The 18,050-nt window shown below is 43.8% G+C and overlaps 1 protein-coding gene across 4 annotated transcripts in view; it reads right to left on the bottom strand.

The window, feature by feature from the left end:
* Window positions 1-18,050, bottom strand: part of syne2b (spectrin repeat containing, nuclear envelope 2b) — a 151,950-nt gene that overhangs the window by 22,601 nt on the left and 111,299 nt on the right. For 3 of the 4 annotated variants that reach the window (XM_069193151.1, XM_069193149.1, XM_069193150.1), the window contains 11 exons: window positions 17,173-17,355; window positions 15,571-15,690; window positions 15,235-15,389; window positions 14,590-14,737; window positions 14,005-14,099; window positions 13,214-13,448; window positions 11,734-11,928; window positions 8,945-9,070; window positions 7,364-7,519; window positions 5,503-5,661; window positions 3,899-4,065 (listed from right to left, as the gene is read on the bottom strand). In XM_069193151.1, the coding sequence (XP_069049252.1) occupies window positions 3,899-4,065; window positions 5,503-5,661; window positions 7,364-7,519; window positions 8,945-9,070; window positions 11,734-11,928; window positions 13,214-13,448; window positions 14,005-14,099; window positions 14,590-14,737; window positions 15,235-15,389; window positions 15,571-15,690; window positions 17,173-17,355 (1,739 nt within the window). Of the gene's footprint in view, window positions 1-3,898; window positions 4,066-5,502; window positions 5,662-7,363; window positions 7,520-8,944; window positions 9,071-9,350; window positions 9,690-11,733; window positions 11,929-13,213; window positions 13,449-14,004; window positions 14,100-14,589; window positions 14,738-15,234; window positions 15,390-15,570; window positions 15,691-17,172; window positions 17,356-18,050 lie in introns of those variants that run through there. The other variant, XR_011190212.1, reaches the window with a different exon arrangement.

Below are 18,050 nucleotides of genomic sequence, written 5' to 3'. Positions count from 1 at the left end.
CGAGGTAAATGATGTAAGTTCCTTAAACAGGAAATGGTCTTTAGAATGAAATTGTTGACACGACAAAAGAAAAAAAAGTACTGTAACAATATATTTACAGCTTGATGTGGAAGATCCCACATGTCCAGATATTCGGAAAAGAAAAGCTTTCACATTCCTGGCCATCAGAGAACGGGCCAGGCCCTCCCTGACCCACACGATTTCAGGACTCAGTCAGGTGTCCCATTCCCTGCCCTGAGCTTCTGGGTAACCATGACAACTGAGAAGCACCATAATGCCATATTTCTCCAGCACAAATATGTAGCCATAGCAACATAAACTCCACATAATAAGTAAGTCTAGGCTTAAATTTAAAGCAGTGTCACATTATAGGCAGCTTTTTCACCCTCATTAGTCTGTTGGCTAAATACAACACATAAAGTAGAGGTTAATTGTGTGCTGAATAGCAAAATTAAAGAAAAAAAAGTTTCATTAAGTTGTACTTTTTCTTTTGCAGCTCACACACACAACTCCCAACTCTAATGATAATGCTTCATTATATTTATAAAAATAATTTCATCATACACATCCAACTTCTGAGGATTCCAAAAAAAGATGCTGAAAAGTAACGAGCAGCTCAAAACAAACCTCTCTTTCCACGTACTTTGTTGACACAGAGGTTTCAAACAGCAGCCAGCCTTAAATCAGAGACTGACAAAGAAGGATATGAGCAACAGCCAGAAACCCAGGCCAGAAAGGTCAGGAAACTGGATAACAGGGGACACGAGCATCTGCTTAGAACACGATTCGTTCAGACAATCTGGACCCCATCTAGCAGCAGTCTGGCCTGCAGCACAATGACAAGAGCGCGCAGACAGCAGCTGCAGGCGTGGAGCCAACCGCAACCGCTTATGTTTTGGAACAAAAGATGGCTGCAAAATATTGCCCCCCCCCGGCAGACGACTTCCAGGGCTGTCTCCCCATGTCGTGCTGGGAGACGCAGGGTGCAGACTCACGGTGATCCCGGTTCCGTTTCTCCCAGGGTACGATATGTACTATATATCAGAAATCTTACAAAAGATTGTCTACAGTACGTATAATATATCATTAAAAATCACATCTTTGAAATACGTAAAAATGTTTTTTCTTTTTTATAATTTAAAAATCTGTTTTAATTAAATATTTAAGTTAACACACGCCCCCGTATATCCTATGTCAAAGCCACCTCCACAGTAGCAGGACAGGCACAGTGAAATCTTGCTGTAACGTGCAGCATGTTCATCCCTAAAACAATTGGGGATTACTCAGCGTGAGGGCCTCCTAAGATCGCAGACAGAGTGATTTCCATAGACTCAAAGGGGAAAATGGCCCACAGAGACTCCCGCAATTCCAGCACACTCCCAAACGTCCAGCGACGTCCCCTGGCATCCTGCCAGCACACTGGGAAACGGCAGAAGCCGTCAGGAAATGGAAGGGCCTGACCCTCACCTTTCTCTTCACCGTACGACTTCGAAACATGAGTGGGAAGGGTCATTACCAGATTTTCCACTCAAATTGGAGCATGCGGACACCGCTCACAGGCTATTGCACAAGTCCTCCCTATATGTAGCTATACTGGTGACGAGAAGTTAACAGGAAATTCAGAGCGATCGTACTGGGCAGATGATTTAATACCGCCTGCGGAGTGAGTTCAGACAACACTGGGAGGCTGGGAAAAACATTTGCAGGTTTGAAGGGAATTCAGCACGGGTCCAGTCTCTGACACTGAAACAAGCAAGGGCCAGCAGAGTCGGTCAGGGTAACAGACGCTCTGAGCGAGAGAAAGGTCAACATGGGAAAGCACCACGACAGCAGGCATTCCTGCTTAACTTCACCTCAGGCACTGCAAACACATGGGCAGAGGCTTCAGGAAAAAGCAGGGTCTGGCGCATTAAAATAAGCTTGCTCTTCCAAAGTTTTCCCTTCAAACTGACCTACAGTTAAATATTTTACATAAAACAAGACCACGCTTCTATGACGACCAATCGCACGGTAATTAATAGGAATAGCAAATTGCTAAATAACGTTGAAACGGCAATGCACACTTCAAGAACTTTGACACTAAAACTGTAAAGATGCATCTTGTATGCTGTTTCATTTACAATGCAAAATTCTGGTACAGGGATTAGAATGAGCAAATGTACACACTCAATTAAGAGTGCTGAAAAGAAAGCCGTCATAGTGCATTGTTAAAACCAGTACGGAGAGCACTGCCTTGTCTGTCTAACTAGATAACAGATGTCCACTGCACGGCATTCTCAATAGAACAGGAGCAGAATGGCTTGTATGGAGAGTGTGGAATGCTGGCTAATCCTGGCCTCCAGCCCTCTTCTACTGCGTTCTAATGGAACTTCAGCGCTAATGTAATCGGACAGCCTCCGCCCACTGTCAGCCGGGGGGGGGGGGGGCATCTAAACAACTCTGGCAGCATGTGAGCGGCACTGTAGCCCCTGCCATATGGCAAATCTGACACTGTCGTCAACAAGAACAGAACAAGCATCACCGCTAAATCCCAGCTTCGGCTGCTTCGGCCATCTGCCTGGCGGGCACTTCAGAGAGTTCAGAGAGAACATCTGACCCCCTCGTGCACTTTCTTAATGACTGCCACCGTTTTCTGGGTGGATGTTTACATACAGTATATTGGGAAGATGCAGGGACCACTTCTGCTCAATCACGACAGTGTACTCATCAAGATCACCACGAAGAGGAAAGAGCTCTTCAAAGAAGCACTATTCTACTTCATAGCTACATACAGCACCAAGAACACGTGTGCTTGTTAGAAATCGAACTGGCTCAGAATTATAGAGACATATTTCCACTCAACTAAATTGGGAAGGAAAATGGGTGGGTAGGTTAGAGGCATGACAAGGGTAAAAATGAAAAGACAAGCAGCTAATACTTAAAATTCACTCTAAAGTAACAATGCTGAACGAAGAAAATTTACTTCGCAGAGACTCCGTAACCCATGATTTGCCTTCAGTCATGTTGATTTAAAAACTTTTGAACAATATTACAGACAGCTCAACTCTCTCCATGAATTAATCATTGGAGATTTCGCATTTTTATCATCGTGACAACAAGTAAAACCCTCTTAGCTCCAATTAATCACTTGAAAGCTAGCAGTCTTCCATAACTCAGCCCTGTGCTAAATATTGCCTCGATTCAGGCAATATAAATAACATAACAACAGTATTTTGGATGTGCTGAAGTAAAGGGCAGGACACAACGGTGGGGATTCTGAAGGCAGATCAGTGGAAAAACAGTTTATTGAACCTGTTTAGGGCTGTGAAAAGCGAGAGTTGAATACTCCATACCCCAGTGAAATTCCATTCTGACACAACTGCATGTGATTAATCACGAATTCCACATCACACAAAACAGTAGATCTGCTTCCTTCCAGTCATAAGATTAATCATTGCTACTAAATGGGAAAATGCATTTCACCTGGGCTCTTGACAGGGAATGACAGTCCCACTCCCATAGCTTCAGACAGACTCAGCCAGACATTACTATAACTATTTCTAAAAGACATGGGTGAGCACCACTGCAAACACTTCAATTCCCCATACGTTCCCACTGAGCTTCAGAGCACTGCGCAGCACTCATCTGTCTCCCCAACACTTTCTTGTCACTTTAATGAGCGGCTTCATATTATTATTAATGTATTATTGTAGGAGTTAGATAGAATGGCAGCACTTTAACCATTTAACCACAAAACCATCTTAGATGTGCACCACACACATCAAGCAATAAATTACTCTTTATAAGTGTTCTTGAGATTTCAACAGTGTGCAGTGTTAGGTGTTTCAGTAGCCCTGGTAGTGATTCCAAGGCTTGTGCATGCTACACCTCAGTCTGCAGTCAGCAGTGATGTCCTTACCTGGCCTCAATGTGGTCGAACAGGTGTTGCCAGCGGTCGTTGATGTCCTTCAGCTTGTCATTAACTTCTGTCTCCTTGGTCTTGTTGCTGGCCTTGATCAGCTGCTCTCCTAGCTGCTTCAGGTGAGTCTTGTTTTCACTAAAGAGGTTGATTTCTTCCATGCAGTCCTTAAAGAGCAACAGGAAGCAGGTACTTTTTTATCTTTTTTGTCCTCCAACGACACCCCCCTCCCCCCTTCTCCTCTCCCTTGGGTCTTTTCAAAGCACTGCTATGAGAAAGGGGGCCGTACCAACTCAAAGCAATTCCCTGCTGGCTTCAAGCACAACACTGCCTGAGTCTTGCTCCGAGAACTGAGGCACAAAGAAGAACATCAAATGTCTAATCCCAGTAAGGCAGCGTCTTCTGTGTGCAGTAGCACGGCAGACTCTGACACTTTATTGAATGGCCCTTCCTTTTTTAAAGTGAACTTTCATCCTCTGGTTATGTTGGTGTGGTATAAATCATAAAGCCAAGCTGATAAAGTCAGAGCCAAAGACTGACATAAACTCTGCATAAACTCTTCCTCTCCCACAACCCCCCAATTACAGTGTGCAATGTGTGTGCTGCAGAATCGTTTACACGGCAAACACTCACTAAGCATAAGAATTCATTAATTCTGTTTACAGAGCATTTTCCCAACATCCTAATCGCAGTCGAGGGGACCCACTACATCCACCAGTGAAGTGCAGCGCCTCCTGGATGACACAGGGCAGCCGTTCTGCACACGCTGCCCCAGTACACAGCACTTTGGGTGGAGAAATAAGATGAATTAAATTAACTAATAAAGGGAGGGGACCTTGAGCGAAGCCAGATTTTACAAACCCAGACTGGGATAAACCAGACCACCGGTTAACGTTAACGCCTCTACTTTTCCAACAGTGTTTTGGGTTATTTAATGGCCAAGTTGTCAGGACCTTCGTTTATGTCTGAAGAAAAAAAAAAGCCTCATACTGCCTCTTCAACTACTGGGATGAGCTACTCCCAGGGGCTCAGCCTTGTACTGTACATGAGCCACACGACAGTGGAAGTGTATAGCTAGAAGATGCAAAGAATGAGCAAAATTTCTCCTTCCTCCTTCTCATTTTTCAGACATCGAGGTGTCTGAAAAACAGTCATACATTATCACCGATACATGGAGCCTTTCTAGTGGTTTCCACCTTCAGTATAATCAGACTGACTTTGCAAAGCAGCCTCAAGCACAGTCCAGCATCAGTGCAGGTTTTGAACGTAACAACAGCCTGTGTGACACATCTGAACATTGCTTTCTGAGGAAACACAGTTGTTGTACAGACAACTTTGTGCCTCTATAGTTCTCTTCCGGGACACTGTCCATACAATCCATCAGAACTGTCAATTACGCAGGTGCCAGTCAGGGCTGTACATGACAGCTCTGTTCTAAGGAACTACCGTATCTACACAATGCAACAGAACCCATTTACTTTCTGCTAACACTGGGTTACAGACTAGATTAGCTCCATAATATTTAATAACCTAGCCTGCAGGTTAATTATAGACTCTGTCAATGTTGTATAACACAGATTAATTTCCTCCTGAGCTGGCTTTACCTTCTTGAGCTTCTCCACCATTTCTTCGATGCTGAGATCGGCATTGCGCGCCACTTTGTTTTCCATCTGTGTCAGCCATTCACAAAGCTCCTTGTTCTTTTCATTGAAGATGATCCAGGCGTTCAGCCGGTCAGCTATCTCCTGCTTGCGCAGAGACACCTGTGGAGCACAGCATATGGAATGTGAGCAGCCAGAAAGCAAACCACCCCCCAGTGCAATTCACTACTTTTAAGACAGGTAATGATCACTGGAAAACAAGGAGAATCTGAACACTTCATGGAGCTGTGCTAAGAGTAACTTGTTTCTCATTAATGCATTTAATGCTAATGATTTTTGCAGTTAGAAAATAAGCAATCAAAGTGTTCTGCTTCATACTATGAAATGCTGCTTCAGTATCATTAAATGAAGGTTTTGTACCTTGAAAATACCAGGACGTTGTTCCTGACACCAGGGTTAAAGTCAAAAGTAGCAAAGACATAATTAGCAGAAGAACTGAGTCTTAAAAATCCCGGATTGTAATGCAAAACTATGGGTTTGGAAGGGTTTAATAAATTTGTACAAAACACAATACAATAAATATTACATCAGTGCAATCTACCAGTGTGTTGTAGAGTTTTTAAAAAGTTACATTAGTCTACATTATTTTAATACTGCCAGACTAATACTAAAGAGGAATATTTAAGGGAGTATGCTTAATGCAAATCCCATAATTCACGCAGCCACTGCGTCCGATTAATCTGAAAGTCATTCTTATTGGAATTCAGAGAAGAGTGCTGTTGCACACTTAGAAACCTGTAATTGGCCCAGCTGGAGGTGACAGAGAGAGATGTACCTGCTGAGACACCACCGAAATCTCCTGCATTAGGCTGAGTAAACGACTGAGTTAAGTGTTAAAATCATTTAATGTCAAGACAGAGGCTTACTCTTCTTTAAAAGGGAGCGATCTTTTCTTTGACAAGAGACAAGAGATTGATATTGGGACGCAGTCTGAATCCACACGGCGCTCCCCAAAGGTCCCCAAACAAGCATCTGATCCCCAAAACAAAGAAGAGCAGCCTGGTGGTTCCCATGACAACCTAGCCATCTGCCTCTCCAAAGCACTTCCTGCAGAAGCTGAGGCCACCTGGCTTGCCAACCTGTTGTGCTTTTATTGTACCACTGCATCTAGACTAGAGCACTATCTCTGAACTCAGAAACCCCGTGCACCAGAAAGTGTGGACATCATCAGCAGCAGTATTTAGGTAACAAGTCAAAGACTGTTTAATTTTAGAAATGTAAGTCTACTCATCTCTATGTAGTTTGCCTGGAGATATTATTTCTAAGTTAATAATATCACTATAGCACTTTGCAAGACCGTATTAAAAAACGACTCTACACTCACAGCATTTATGATCGTTCAACGCAAGTGTATTGCGGTAGTGATTGTTTTTTTTATCTTCTCATTATCATTTGCTTCAATTATTCCTTTCAACACTTTTCTTTTAAATAAAGCACCATTCTTGCATTTCTAGGGTTCGTTTAACAATCTCTGTTGAACTGGCTTAAATGTTTTTCTTAAACATTTCTTAAAACACTAGAAACCTACAAAACAGGAAATCTGTGCACACTCCCACCCCTCCCCCAAAGCATTGGATACTTTTGGAACTCTTTGCAAATGGAGGCTTGCTTATAGCCACAACACTAGCCATACAGCAAACACTATTGCACCAGTCGCTGTCCTGCTTGACCAAAGGAAAATTTGCTGCCTTTCTCAACATGCTCCAGTGTTTGAAGCTGCTCAAGGGGCTGTAAACACACACACAGTAAAGTTTTGGTCTGCTCCCTCTTTGTCTGAGCACCCACAGCCCTGTCCCAGACTCACCTTCACACACAGTTCCTCCCACTGGCAGTGAAGGTGCTCGACCTGCTCCTGCAGCAGAAACACGTCGTCTGCGATGATGTACTGGGACACCTCGGTCTTCATGCTGGTGAGCTCCGTGAGGCTGCGAAACCAGTCCTCCAGCGATTCCTCTGTTGCCTGCATAACATCACAACAGCCACACAACCCCCAGTGTTAACTCCTGCCTCTTGCGAACTCTCAGGATTAAGGCCTGCTGGGCTGGGGGAGGGGATAATAACATAATGAGCCAGAGGGGATCATGCAGAGCGAGAGCCAAACCTGTTAGCAACTTCTCCCTGCTTTGTGTGCTAACTAACCTCTATCTCCCAGCCTTAGCCAGCTTTCATTGTTGCTAAGAAGTAAAGTACAGGTACAGAATTCATCCTGGAGCTCTGATCATTTTAACAGAAAAAAAGAACAATGACCAGAAACATACATCTCCACATGTAGGGGTGTAACCCCGGCGTCCTGGCCAAATTTCCCATTGGCCCTAACCAATCATGGCCTCCTAATAATCCCCATCTATGAATTGGCTTCATTACTCTCTGCTCTCCTCCCCACTAATAACTGATATGTGGTGAGCGTTCTGGCGCACTATGGCTGCCGTCGCATCATCCAGGTGGATGCTGCACATTGGTGGTGGTGGTATAAAGCGCTTTGAGTGGAGTGTCCAGAAAAGCGCTATATAAGTGTAAGCAATTATTATTATTATTATTATTATACTTGTAATTTTTCTGCATACCTCTATTCTGTTTTTAAACTTTAAAGAGAGAACAGATTTTTATGACTGCCCACATCCACATTTGGAAATCATACCAAAGTGCTGCTACATTGTCTTTTTGAATGTTTTCCATGCTGTCCCACAATGTAAGTACACCCAAGATTAATAGAAATTGCTCTCCATTATTTTAGAATGTTGTTTCTTTATAATGGCTTTAATGCATGTTAGCTTTTCAAGAAATGCACTGCTTTGTAAACAATTCTTACAGATTACAGAAGGTCCCTGCCATCCCTCCAGGAATATAAGGTATGTGATGCATTTGTAGATAAATATTTATTTTTTTTATGTTGAAGTGCGCTGTAGATTAATTCTGAATTTTCCCCTCCTGCTGTGCGGGTTAAACTAGAAACCTATTAACAGCCCAGATTCAGTTTTTCTTTAAAAAAATCATTAAATTATCAAAAAATATTAAGATTTAATTTTAAACACACTGCATTTGCTCTTATTTTTTGCAGAGTGGTGGTTCAAGAGGAATAATGTCTACCGCTGAACATGTGAGTTTTACATCCAACATAAAGCGACAGCCGTTTAGCTGCTGGTTGGATCCAAAACCCGGACTGTTACGCAGTGTCCTGGATTGGAGTTCTGCATACTTCTACACACAGACTCCAACATTTCCCACGTACGACAACTTTAATTGAATCACCTGTACCCACAAACATGAATTCTGTCATAAAAGCGGCACCACAAAGTGACTTAATAATCATCGTCACACGCCAGCTGAATCCACTTTCCTTTCGCAAGGCTGTGCCTGAACACTGCCGCTGCCAGTCGACGGGTACCTTGGCGTCTTTCTCCGCTGAGGGCAGTTCCTCCAGCAGCATTGGCAGAGGAGTGCTCACCCTGGTCCCAATTTCCTGAAGCTTGTCTCTGCTTTCAGCAAATCTGATTTGGCATCTCTCCCAGTTCTGGGTATGGGAAAGAGCATCTCTTGAGTGCCAGAGGAAAATACACAGAACACCAACCTGTATTGGCCCACCCCTGAGACACTGTCCCCGTTCTGCACCGGGGAACCCCAGCCAACGGTAAAGAAGCACGGCCAAGGCTGAAATTCAGAAATGACCATCATCGGTCCTTTCCCCTTTTTGTCCAATCTGCTTATTATATTTTTAACGTTACTTCTTATCCTTGTGTCAGATGTGACATGTCTATAAAAACAAAATAACTGTGCAGCAATATTGGACTTACCAAGGTAGACAGCACTGTGACGACTCTCACTTAGTGTTGCAGAACTGGGCTGCTCACAAGCCACACGAGACTTACTCTGCTACCAGCAGCTGGTGTGGAATTCCACAGGTTTCTGGCATTATCTGCTAATCCCCAGTGCCAATTTCATGTTATGTCTAGGATCATGTGCCATCAGGCTCCTATTACGATGTCAGAGCAGATCCGAGTGTGCTCTGGCGAGAGAGCTCTCCTGCCCCGATAGCAATACACTGACAGCTCAGCAACAGGGCCACACGACTTTAACTAATCCTCACTTCCTCTCTCTGCTGAGCTGGGGTCTGTTCCTTCCCAGAAATACTGCTGAGGTTTAAAAAACAGGAGCAGCAGTTAAATTTGCCTAGCTAAAAACATGCAAGAATCAATAATTAATGGAATAGCATTCTCTTTATAGCACAGATGCCAATCTTGTTGGTATACATCAATGCATCTTTCTAATATTTTCCTTGTCAACATTTGTTCTCCTCTGTGCAGGGATTAAAGCTGAATAGTTATGAGATTGAGAGATGCTGCACATCAGACAAGATCCACTGTGGATTAGTTGTGAAAAGCTCGGTATTGATTACTTACTCCAGCAAACACTCAGACTTATTAATTTAGTTTTCATTGCACAGCACTGCTTTTAGCTTTCTCAGTCACCATGACCGCTAAAAAACACAAAGGGATTCAAAAGTACTTAACATTCTCTCTCATTCACTCTATACTTCTCGTTCTCCTCTCAGTGATGTATTTATTTCCAAAACATAGGAACACAAGGCTATGCCCTTTTCCTTTCTCCATGTTAGATGCATGCTGCTATACAAGACTTATAAAAGAGAAATTTGCAATGCAATGGTGAGGTTGTATTAAGGAATCCCTTGAGATGAGGATGTTGAGCTTTGTCCAAGTCATGTAGGTAGTGATCTTTTGCATTAGATAAGCCTCACAACAAACTAGCTTCACTTCAGAGAGGTCGTGACATTGAAAACAGAAACATTCCATCTGAGATATTAGAAAGATTTAGCACAGAGGAGGCTGTTTTCGAAACTGTCATATAAGTTAAAGGGATTTGCCCTGGAATCTTTCTTGTATTTAGGGCAAAGTGAAAAACAAAGCACCAAAAAATGTACGACTTCCATCAGTACACGGGTCTGGTGAATTGACAGTGCTGGGATTTTGTGGGTTGAGTTGAGAAATAGTGTGTGCTGTGAAAAAAAACAGGGTTTAACAAGATCAGAGTTCACCTTGGAGCAAGGGGACCTTGTGCTAATGGTACACAGCTGAGATAGTTCAGCTCTCTGCTCACATGCTTTAATACCCCAGACAGAATTACAATAAGCTGCCTTCCATCATTGCACTGCGGCGAAATCTCTTCATCATCAAGGTTTAGAGGCAAATACGGATTTAATGTTTAAAGCACCTGTAGAAGAACACGTAAACAAAAACAAAGTACTGCATAAAGCAGGGAGCTCATGGGAATCAATCACAGATAGATCGGATAGATCGGATGCTCACTAATCAAAAGCTTTACTTTATAATGTTAGGGCAGTTGATGTGACTCTATTTTGTTTAGAAAATGGCATTTTCGTACACCATCTTGCAAAAACACACTCATTTCCAATGACAAATTCTGTACAGGGAAAATATTCAGGTTGCCAAACCACGTGGACCCACTTCTCGAATTAGAGTGCAGGTTACACACAGAGCAACACATGGATCCAAATGGAGGTAACACAGTCCTCCACCGCCTGTGTCCATCTGCTCAGCACAGAGTACCCTCACCTCAGGAAGCACTGCACTGCAATGTGGCTCTGATAGAATAAGCGCTGTACTCCTTTTTTAACGCTGCACGCTCTGGGGTTAATACCAAGCTGTCTGAACTGTAGATTAGAACACGATTAAGACAGATTTTCCTATTGTATATGTACATTCCTTCCACAGGCCCTCCTTGTATTAATAATGCAAGATTGTAGGTCACTTGGACTATTGGATCTATGTTTTACACTGCTGAGCTGTGGACGTTTTCTGACTGTTGCGTCTTTCACGGTAGTAAGTACAACCGAACAGAATGGGACAGGATGTGACGCCTATCAGAAAGCATCCTCTTAATAAATACTGTAGAAGCAGCGGGAAGGTTTTGAGGTCTTTAAAACAGATACAAAATTAAAGGTTGAAAATGGAAGCATTAAAAATAGTGGCCTCAAGCAGAACCAGCCGTTGATTCTGTGTACACAGTAAGGTTTGGTACTTTCATAGGTACGATTGGCTGTTAAGGAGTCCCAGAATCTTTAAACAAGGAGAAAAACTCCCAGCCGGATTCAGCTTTTCCAGGGAGGGCACTCAGGCCCAGGACAGGGACAGTGCTCACCTCCAGGACAGTGGCTATGAGAGTGCTCCTCTCATCCAGGAGAGCACATGTGTGCTCCCAGGCCTCTTGCTGGCCACTCAACTCCCCCTGCAGCAGGGCCTGGGTCTGGGCATCACCCATAGAGAACAGCTGCCTGCCACCTTCCAGGGCCTGAACGTAGCTGCTGTGATGGCGCTGGAACAGCAGTTTTGAGTGCTGTGAGGGGGATAGAGGACACATAGTGACACACAGCAATGGGAGGGTTCACTCCAGAGCAGCTAAAATACATTTCCAGAATTCTGGGATGTAGATAAATTAAAGAAGTATGTAAATTAGCACAAAAACATCCATTGATTTCTCAAGTCCGTGCCCCATTTTTGTTCCATAACATCTGATGAGGGGACATGACTCCGTCTAGTGTTGTCCTGGAATAGATGGGGCTCATTTGACTTCTGACTTTAACTGAGCCTTGCTGAGGTACCAATCTTTGAACATAAATGTGGCCTTTATTTATTTATTTATTTTATTTATTCATATTTTTGCACGTTTTAAGAAAAGCGTGCATGCCTGGCATTTCAACAGAAGTTCTCAGGCATAAAAACTCCCAAGCACACCAAAAGTGTTGTGGTTAATGCCTCTGAGCCTAGACAGTCTCTGTGCCTGTGATTTGAAACAAACTTAACGCACCTGATTCAGAAAGCATTTTGTGTCACGCTACATCTACAGCACATGTAGGAAAAAGGGTTAGAAAGCCAAAAAGAATTTTAAGTGCCCACCAGACTAGTAAATAAGCCTTCTATATGATATGTTATTTGACTTCCCAACTGGGGAAAAAAAAACAGGTGTAACCTTATAGACGTAGTAAATATTTTTCTAAACAGCCCTCAATTTGAAACACACTGTCCCCTGTGCCTCTTCGTGGACACCACATTCCTAGCATTCCTCGTCTTGATCCCTCAGTAACAATACAAGTCAAAAAAGGTCAAGTCTACACCAGAGCCTCAGCAGCTCATCTATGAATTGGCTTCATTACTCTGCTCTCCTCCCCACTGATAGCTGGTGTGTGGGGGAGCGTTCTGGCGCACTATGGCTGCCGTCGCATCATCCAGGTGGGGCTGCACACTGGTGGTGGTGGAGGGGATCCCCATTACCTGTAAAGCGCTTTGAGTGGAGTGTCCAGAAAAGCACTATATAAGTGTAAGCAATTATTATTATTATTATTATTATTATTATTATTATTATTATTAGACCAGAGCTCATCCTGGTTTTGTAGAACAAGATGGACTAAACAGCACCCCTATGCACTGCAATGCTGGTCCCCAGTTATACAGCAGGGCGGCTGAACTGGAACCACTGGGGTCAAGTATCTCACTCAAGGTGCAGTGGCAGCATTACCGCAACCGGTCAGTCACGATTCCCCAGCAGTAACAAATTCATATTGAAAAAAGTTCCGTCTTTAAGGCGTCCAGCCATCTGCAGTGATGTCCTCTCCCTGCTGTACCTTCATCTCTGTCAGGGCTATCCTCAGCTGGTGCAGCCCCGAGGGGCTCTGGCTGCTGGCTGGAGGGAGCTGGGCCGCAGTGTCAGCCAGGAACCTCCTCAGCTTCTTCAGGCTGCCACGGTACAGCTGCCACTGCCTGACCAGCCCGTCGACGAGGCCCTTCCTCTGCTGGGCCCTGTGGACGGCGCCCTGCCACTGCTCCTTCAGCTGGCTCAGCTTCAGGATGAAGTCGCTCCTGCGGAGATCACGGCGTACAGAGCACAGAGGAAAGTTACCAGAGGCAGTAATTGTTTTCCACATCACAGTGCAGTTTTATAGCTTTAGCTGTGTACATGCCATTGCACAACAAGGAACATTTTCTTCTAGTGCAAAAGCAGTCTGAGCCCTGGTCTTTCATTTTTTCATTGTGTTTGAAGATAGAATTTGAAAAAGCTGTTTTTTTTTACTGAAATCTTTTTTTCTTGGCAGTATACATGGCCATCCACAACAACAAAGCGTGTGAACAGGCACACACACTCAATAATATGCTTTAATAAAGATGCTTCCTGTTTTATATTACCAACAGCTATATAGGAGTCCTATGACAATCACTGTGTTAGAAGGTCACACAACACATTTTCATTTAGTCTAAGCAATCCTGTCCGTCATTGCTATTTGCACAGAACAATTAGAAAGCTTTTTACAACCACCGTTTCATTCTCTTAAGTTTCCCAACAGATGTGGATATGAAGTTCCCCACAGTGACACATCTGGAGGAGAGGAAGGTTTCTGATAAAACGTGGCAGCGATACCTGTCCTCCACCTCTCCCTTCTCCAGCAGCAGCAGGGCCTCACTGATGACGGAGTGCAGGATCTGGTGGCCTATTGCCACCTCGGCCTGGAACCTCTGAAACACAGGGAGACAACAAAATTCCAGGTACTGTGGGCAGCAAGTTAAGAAAAACAGGAAAGGAATATGAAGATGACAGGACGTCCGCTGAAATAACACTGTAAACAGTATTTTCTTAAAGAGTGGCATTTGAAAAAGCGTTAGAAATGAAGTCTGGTCTACTCTGCTCAGCTTGTTTACCACCGCGACCTTCACCAGGAGTAAGTGATTAAAAATGCTGACGATGATCTATAAATAAAGGGGCAAGTTTTTCCTCAAGAAAAGATTAGAGGAGACCTTATAGAAATTACATTTCACACAGAGCATGTGAGAGTATTTCCCAGGTCTACTGTCATAGTAATACAATTGTGCACAAAAAGAAATCTCACAAAGTCAGTGGACACTCAGGGCACATTAGAGGCTGTAGCATAGTCATGCTACTGCTGTATGGAGTGAAGTGCACCAAGAAGATGAGGGAAAGAAGGAGAAGGAGAAGACGAGCAGGTACCTGGTGGACTCTCTGCTGCTCTCTGAGGCCGGGATAGCAGCCTGCAATGTCCACCGCCAGATTGTCCTCCATGGCCTGCAGGAAGCTGAGCCAGCGCTCGCACTTCTGCTGGAAGTTCTCCTGCTGCAGCACCTGGCCCTGCAGCACACTGTCACACACAGACACACGCATGGTCTCGCTTAGAAGCTCTCCAGGAGTCTACAGTCCTCGCCTGCCAGGCAGGAACCCCTTCTCAAACGATCTCAAAGCTCTTGAGCAAGCCCTGCCCTGTCCCTTCACTCAGCCCCACACTTTCGCTCCTCCACTCTGGCCTCTGAGCTTCAGGGGGGGGTCTCTGGTTTTCCTTTCCTCTCTGTGGTTAATTATGGAACTGAAGTAATTACTGACTAAATGGGCCCATTTGTGCCCAAGTATTCTCCCAGCAATTACTTTAATGCGTTTAAATGTTTACGATACGCATTTCTTCCTGTCCCTTAAAGCACAGCTTGCTGTGACTGGATATTGCAACTTTCAAAAGTCAAATGCATCTGCTTTTCCAGATCATGCAGGAGGGTGCTGTGGACAATACGGTACTGTTGAAATGTTAATCGGGTGTCTGCGAAGACCGAGAATTCCCTCCAGTCTGGGCACTTGACAGCCCCTTACCTGCACCTCTCCACTGCCTGTGCAGATGCCAGGGCCCACTGTCTGTTCAGGGTCTGCAGTCTCCGGGCTGCACTGTCATTCAGAGGTACCCTGTAGCTGAGCTCGTTCAGGAGCTGCAGGTCTGGGGACAGGGCACTCAGCTTCAGCATGCCCGCCTGAAAAGGCAGTTAACATTTAATAGGACAGAGCAGCAGCAGTCCACAGCAGATGGTCTGGGCTCCTAACTAGTCATGAAACTTTAGTTTAGCATCAAGCAAATACTGTATGTGCACTGAATATGTTCTGCACAATCAAATATAATATTGCAGGGTAGTGAGGGGTACTCCCAGTACCCACCTTTGAGAGCTGCATGGAGCTGGAGTCCTGGGTCTTGATCACGGTGTCCTTACAGTCCTTCAGGTGATTCTCCAACACCTCCAGGCAGCTGTCGAACTCCTCCAGCTGCTCCAGCTCATCCTGCAGAGTGGCAGGAAAAGCAGTTAGCTACCTACCTGAAACCCCAACAAGACAGCACTTGAAATTAAGAACAAAACGTTTGTTACAGACATGCCTTTGAATTCCAACTGATTCAAAGACGAGTCTTGCAGGGTAGCTTAATCTGCACATTTCTCATATGAAATGACCTTTTATATTGGGGTCAAGATCATTCAAACACTTTGATCAGCTGCGGATATTATAGTTCTTTTTTCCGTTCTCTTTTCATACACCTAATACTTCTTCCATGCAAAACAAGTTAGCAATAATAATGAATTGAAAAGAAAAATGTCAATCTAAACAGCTGCTAATGGAAGGTTTCTGTGTTTCAGCAAGAAGCACTAAATATGCTTTGCAAGATGTTTCGTTTATCTGTTGCACTTTGTTGTTTTTTTTGTTTTTTTTAACCCACCTCCACCCTCCCAACTTTGGAGGACTTCTTTATTTTTTAATTTTTTTCCACTACTTTTTTTTTGTTATTAGACAATACCCCCAAAAATTACATTCACAAAAAAAAAATTAAAAAACTTCCTACTAATATTCTTAACATCCAGTGCCATTCAAGTATGTCTCTGATGGGCCCCAAACATTCCTATACTCATTAAGTTTCCCCTGTAAATTATATGAAATCTTTAATCCATTCTTTGTACAGCAGTCCTGTAATGTCCACACATTTTCACAATATTATTCCTTTAGCAATAATACAGAGGGTCAAAAAAGTATGTTTATATTGAATTGCTACTTTAGCCTTTGATAAATCACCAAGGATACATGCAATGGGAGTAAGTGGAATTGTGATATTTAGGTGCCTGAGAGCTTTCCCCACAGTGGAGGTCCAGAATGACTGTATGTGCTGACAATACCATACTTCTGGGGTATAATAGAGGCTGCTTAAAATTTTGCAGTTTGTTATGTATAGCTCTAAATGGACTCTAAATGGATAACTAACATTATGCAGTATCCCAGTCTATGTCCTCTGACCCTACACAGAGATCAGCTGTCCACTGAGATGCACACCTATCAAAAGACTTGTCTGACCTTGCATTAAGAAGGTTGTAAAATGTTCGAGCCTTCACTTGTATATTAGTCTGCAAGAGTTTGTTATAATTATCCAGTTCTTGTTTTAATTCACTTAATGGAAAGGTTTTAGACAGTAAACGTTTAAGTTCTGAGTAATTTAAAAGTTCTTTTGCTGGAAGAGATGTTTGATGAGATAATTCAAAAAATGACAACAATTTGTTCTCTCTAATCATATGACCCAATTTACTAACACCTATCCATACTGACCAATTAATTGGTCTTGACGATCTAAATAATGGTTGATGTACAGATAGTGATACTGTTGCGCTTTGTTGAGGTTTTGGGAGGAACTAGGTACTGAGTGACCAAGATGGTCCAGATGGCTCCCTGATGAGTTGTCACTTTTCCCAAGGAGACAAGTCCTCTCCTCCACCTAGCCTGTACCTGCAGGTCCCTCAGCCTTCCTGCCAGCATGCCCTCCAGCTGTGCCAGCCTGCGGGGGAGGCTCCTGCTCTCTGATTGGATGAACGCCGCAGCCGAGGGCCCCATCTGCACCATCAGCTCCTCCGAGATCTCCAGCACCTGTGCCACACTGCTCTCCAAGCTCCTCACTTTCTCCTGCAGGCCCTGAGCACCGGAACGAGAAAAGACACACAAACACACACACACATACATATACAGGTCACTGCCAAAATAAAGGAAACACTTGAGCAAATACAAAGCCTATTGAAAGAAGGTGTGGTGCCCGATTAAGCAATTAGCATCCCATCATGCTAAGAAAAAAAAACGCTGGACAGGCATAGTCACTCATTATTTTGCTGTCATGGTTAGAGGAAGAGATTTCAGTGACTTTGAGAGAGGGGTGATTGTTGGGGCACATTTGGCAGGAGCTTCAATGATGAAGTCTGCCCAACTTGCTGATGTTTCATGATGAACAGTGGCACAGAACTCTGAAGGAAAGATATCATCAACTGAGGGCAACTGTGGGCAAAAGGGAGTACTCCTTGACATTGATGTCCAAGCACTGCTTCAAGATACAAGGCAAAACAAACAAGCAAGTGGACTACAAATGTCAGTCTGAGGCGTGAGCAGGCAGTATCACTAGATGATGGAACTTCTTGTGGACGAATGGTGTCACATCCCTCTGGTAGAGTTCCAGACACTTGTAGAATCTAAGTCAAGACACACTGAAGCTGGCTCGTGGTGCCCCAGTGCCCTGTTAAGATACTTGACCTTTGTGTTTCCTTTATTTTGGCAGATAGCTGTATATACTGTATAAATACGATACACATGAAAGGTGAGGGGTTCTCATCACTGACAGA

Source organism: Lepisosteus oculatus, chromosome 8 (genome assembly GCF_040954835.1).
Source record: "Lepisosteus oculatus isolate fLepOcu1 chromosome 8, fLepOcu1.hap2, whole genome shotgun sequence".
NCBI classification, from domain to species: Eukaryota; Metazoa; Chordata; class Actinopteri; order Semionotiformes; family Lepisosteidae; genus Lepisosteus; species Lepisosteus oculatus.
Note: the sequence above shows the minus strand (reverse complement) of the source record. Positions and strands in the feature narration are given on the sequence as shown.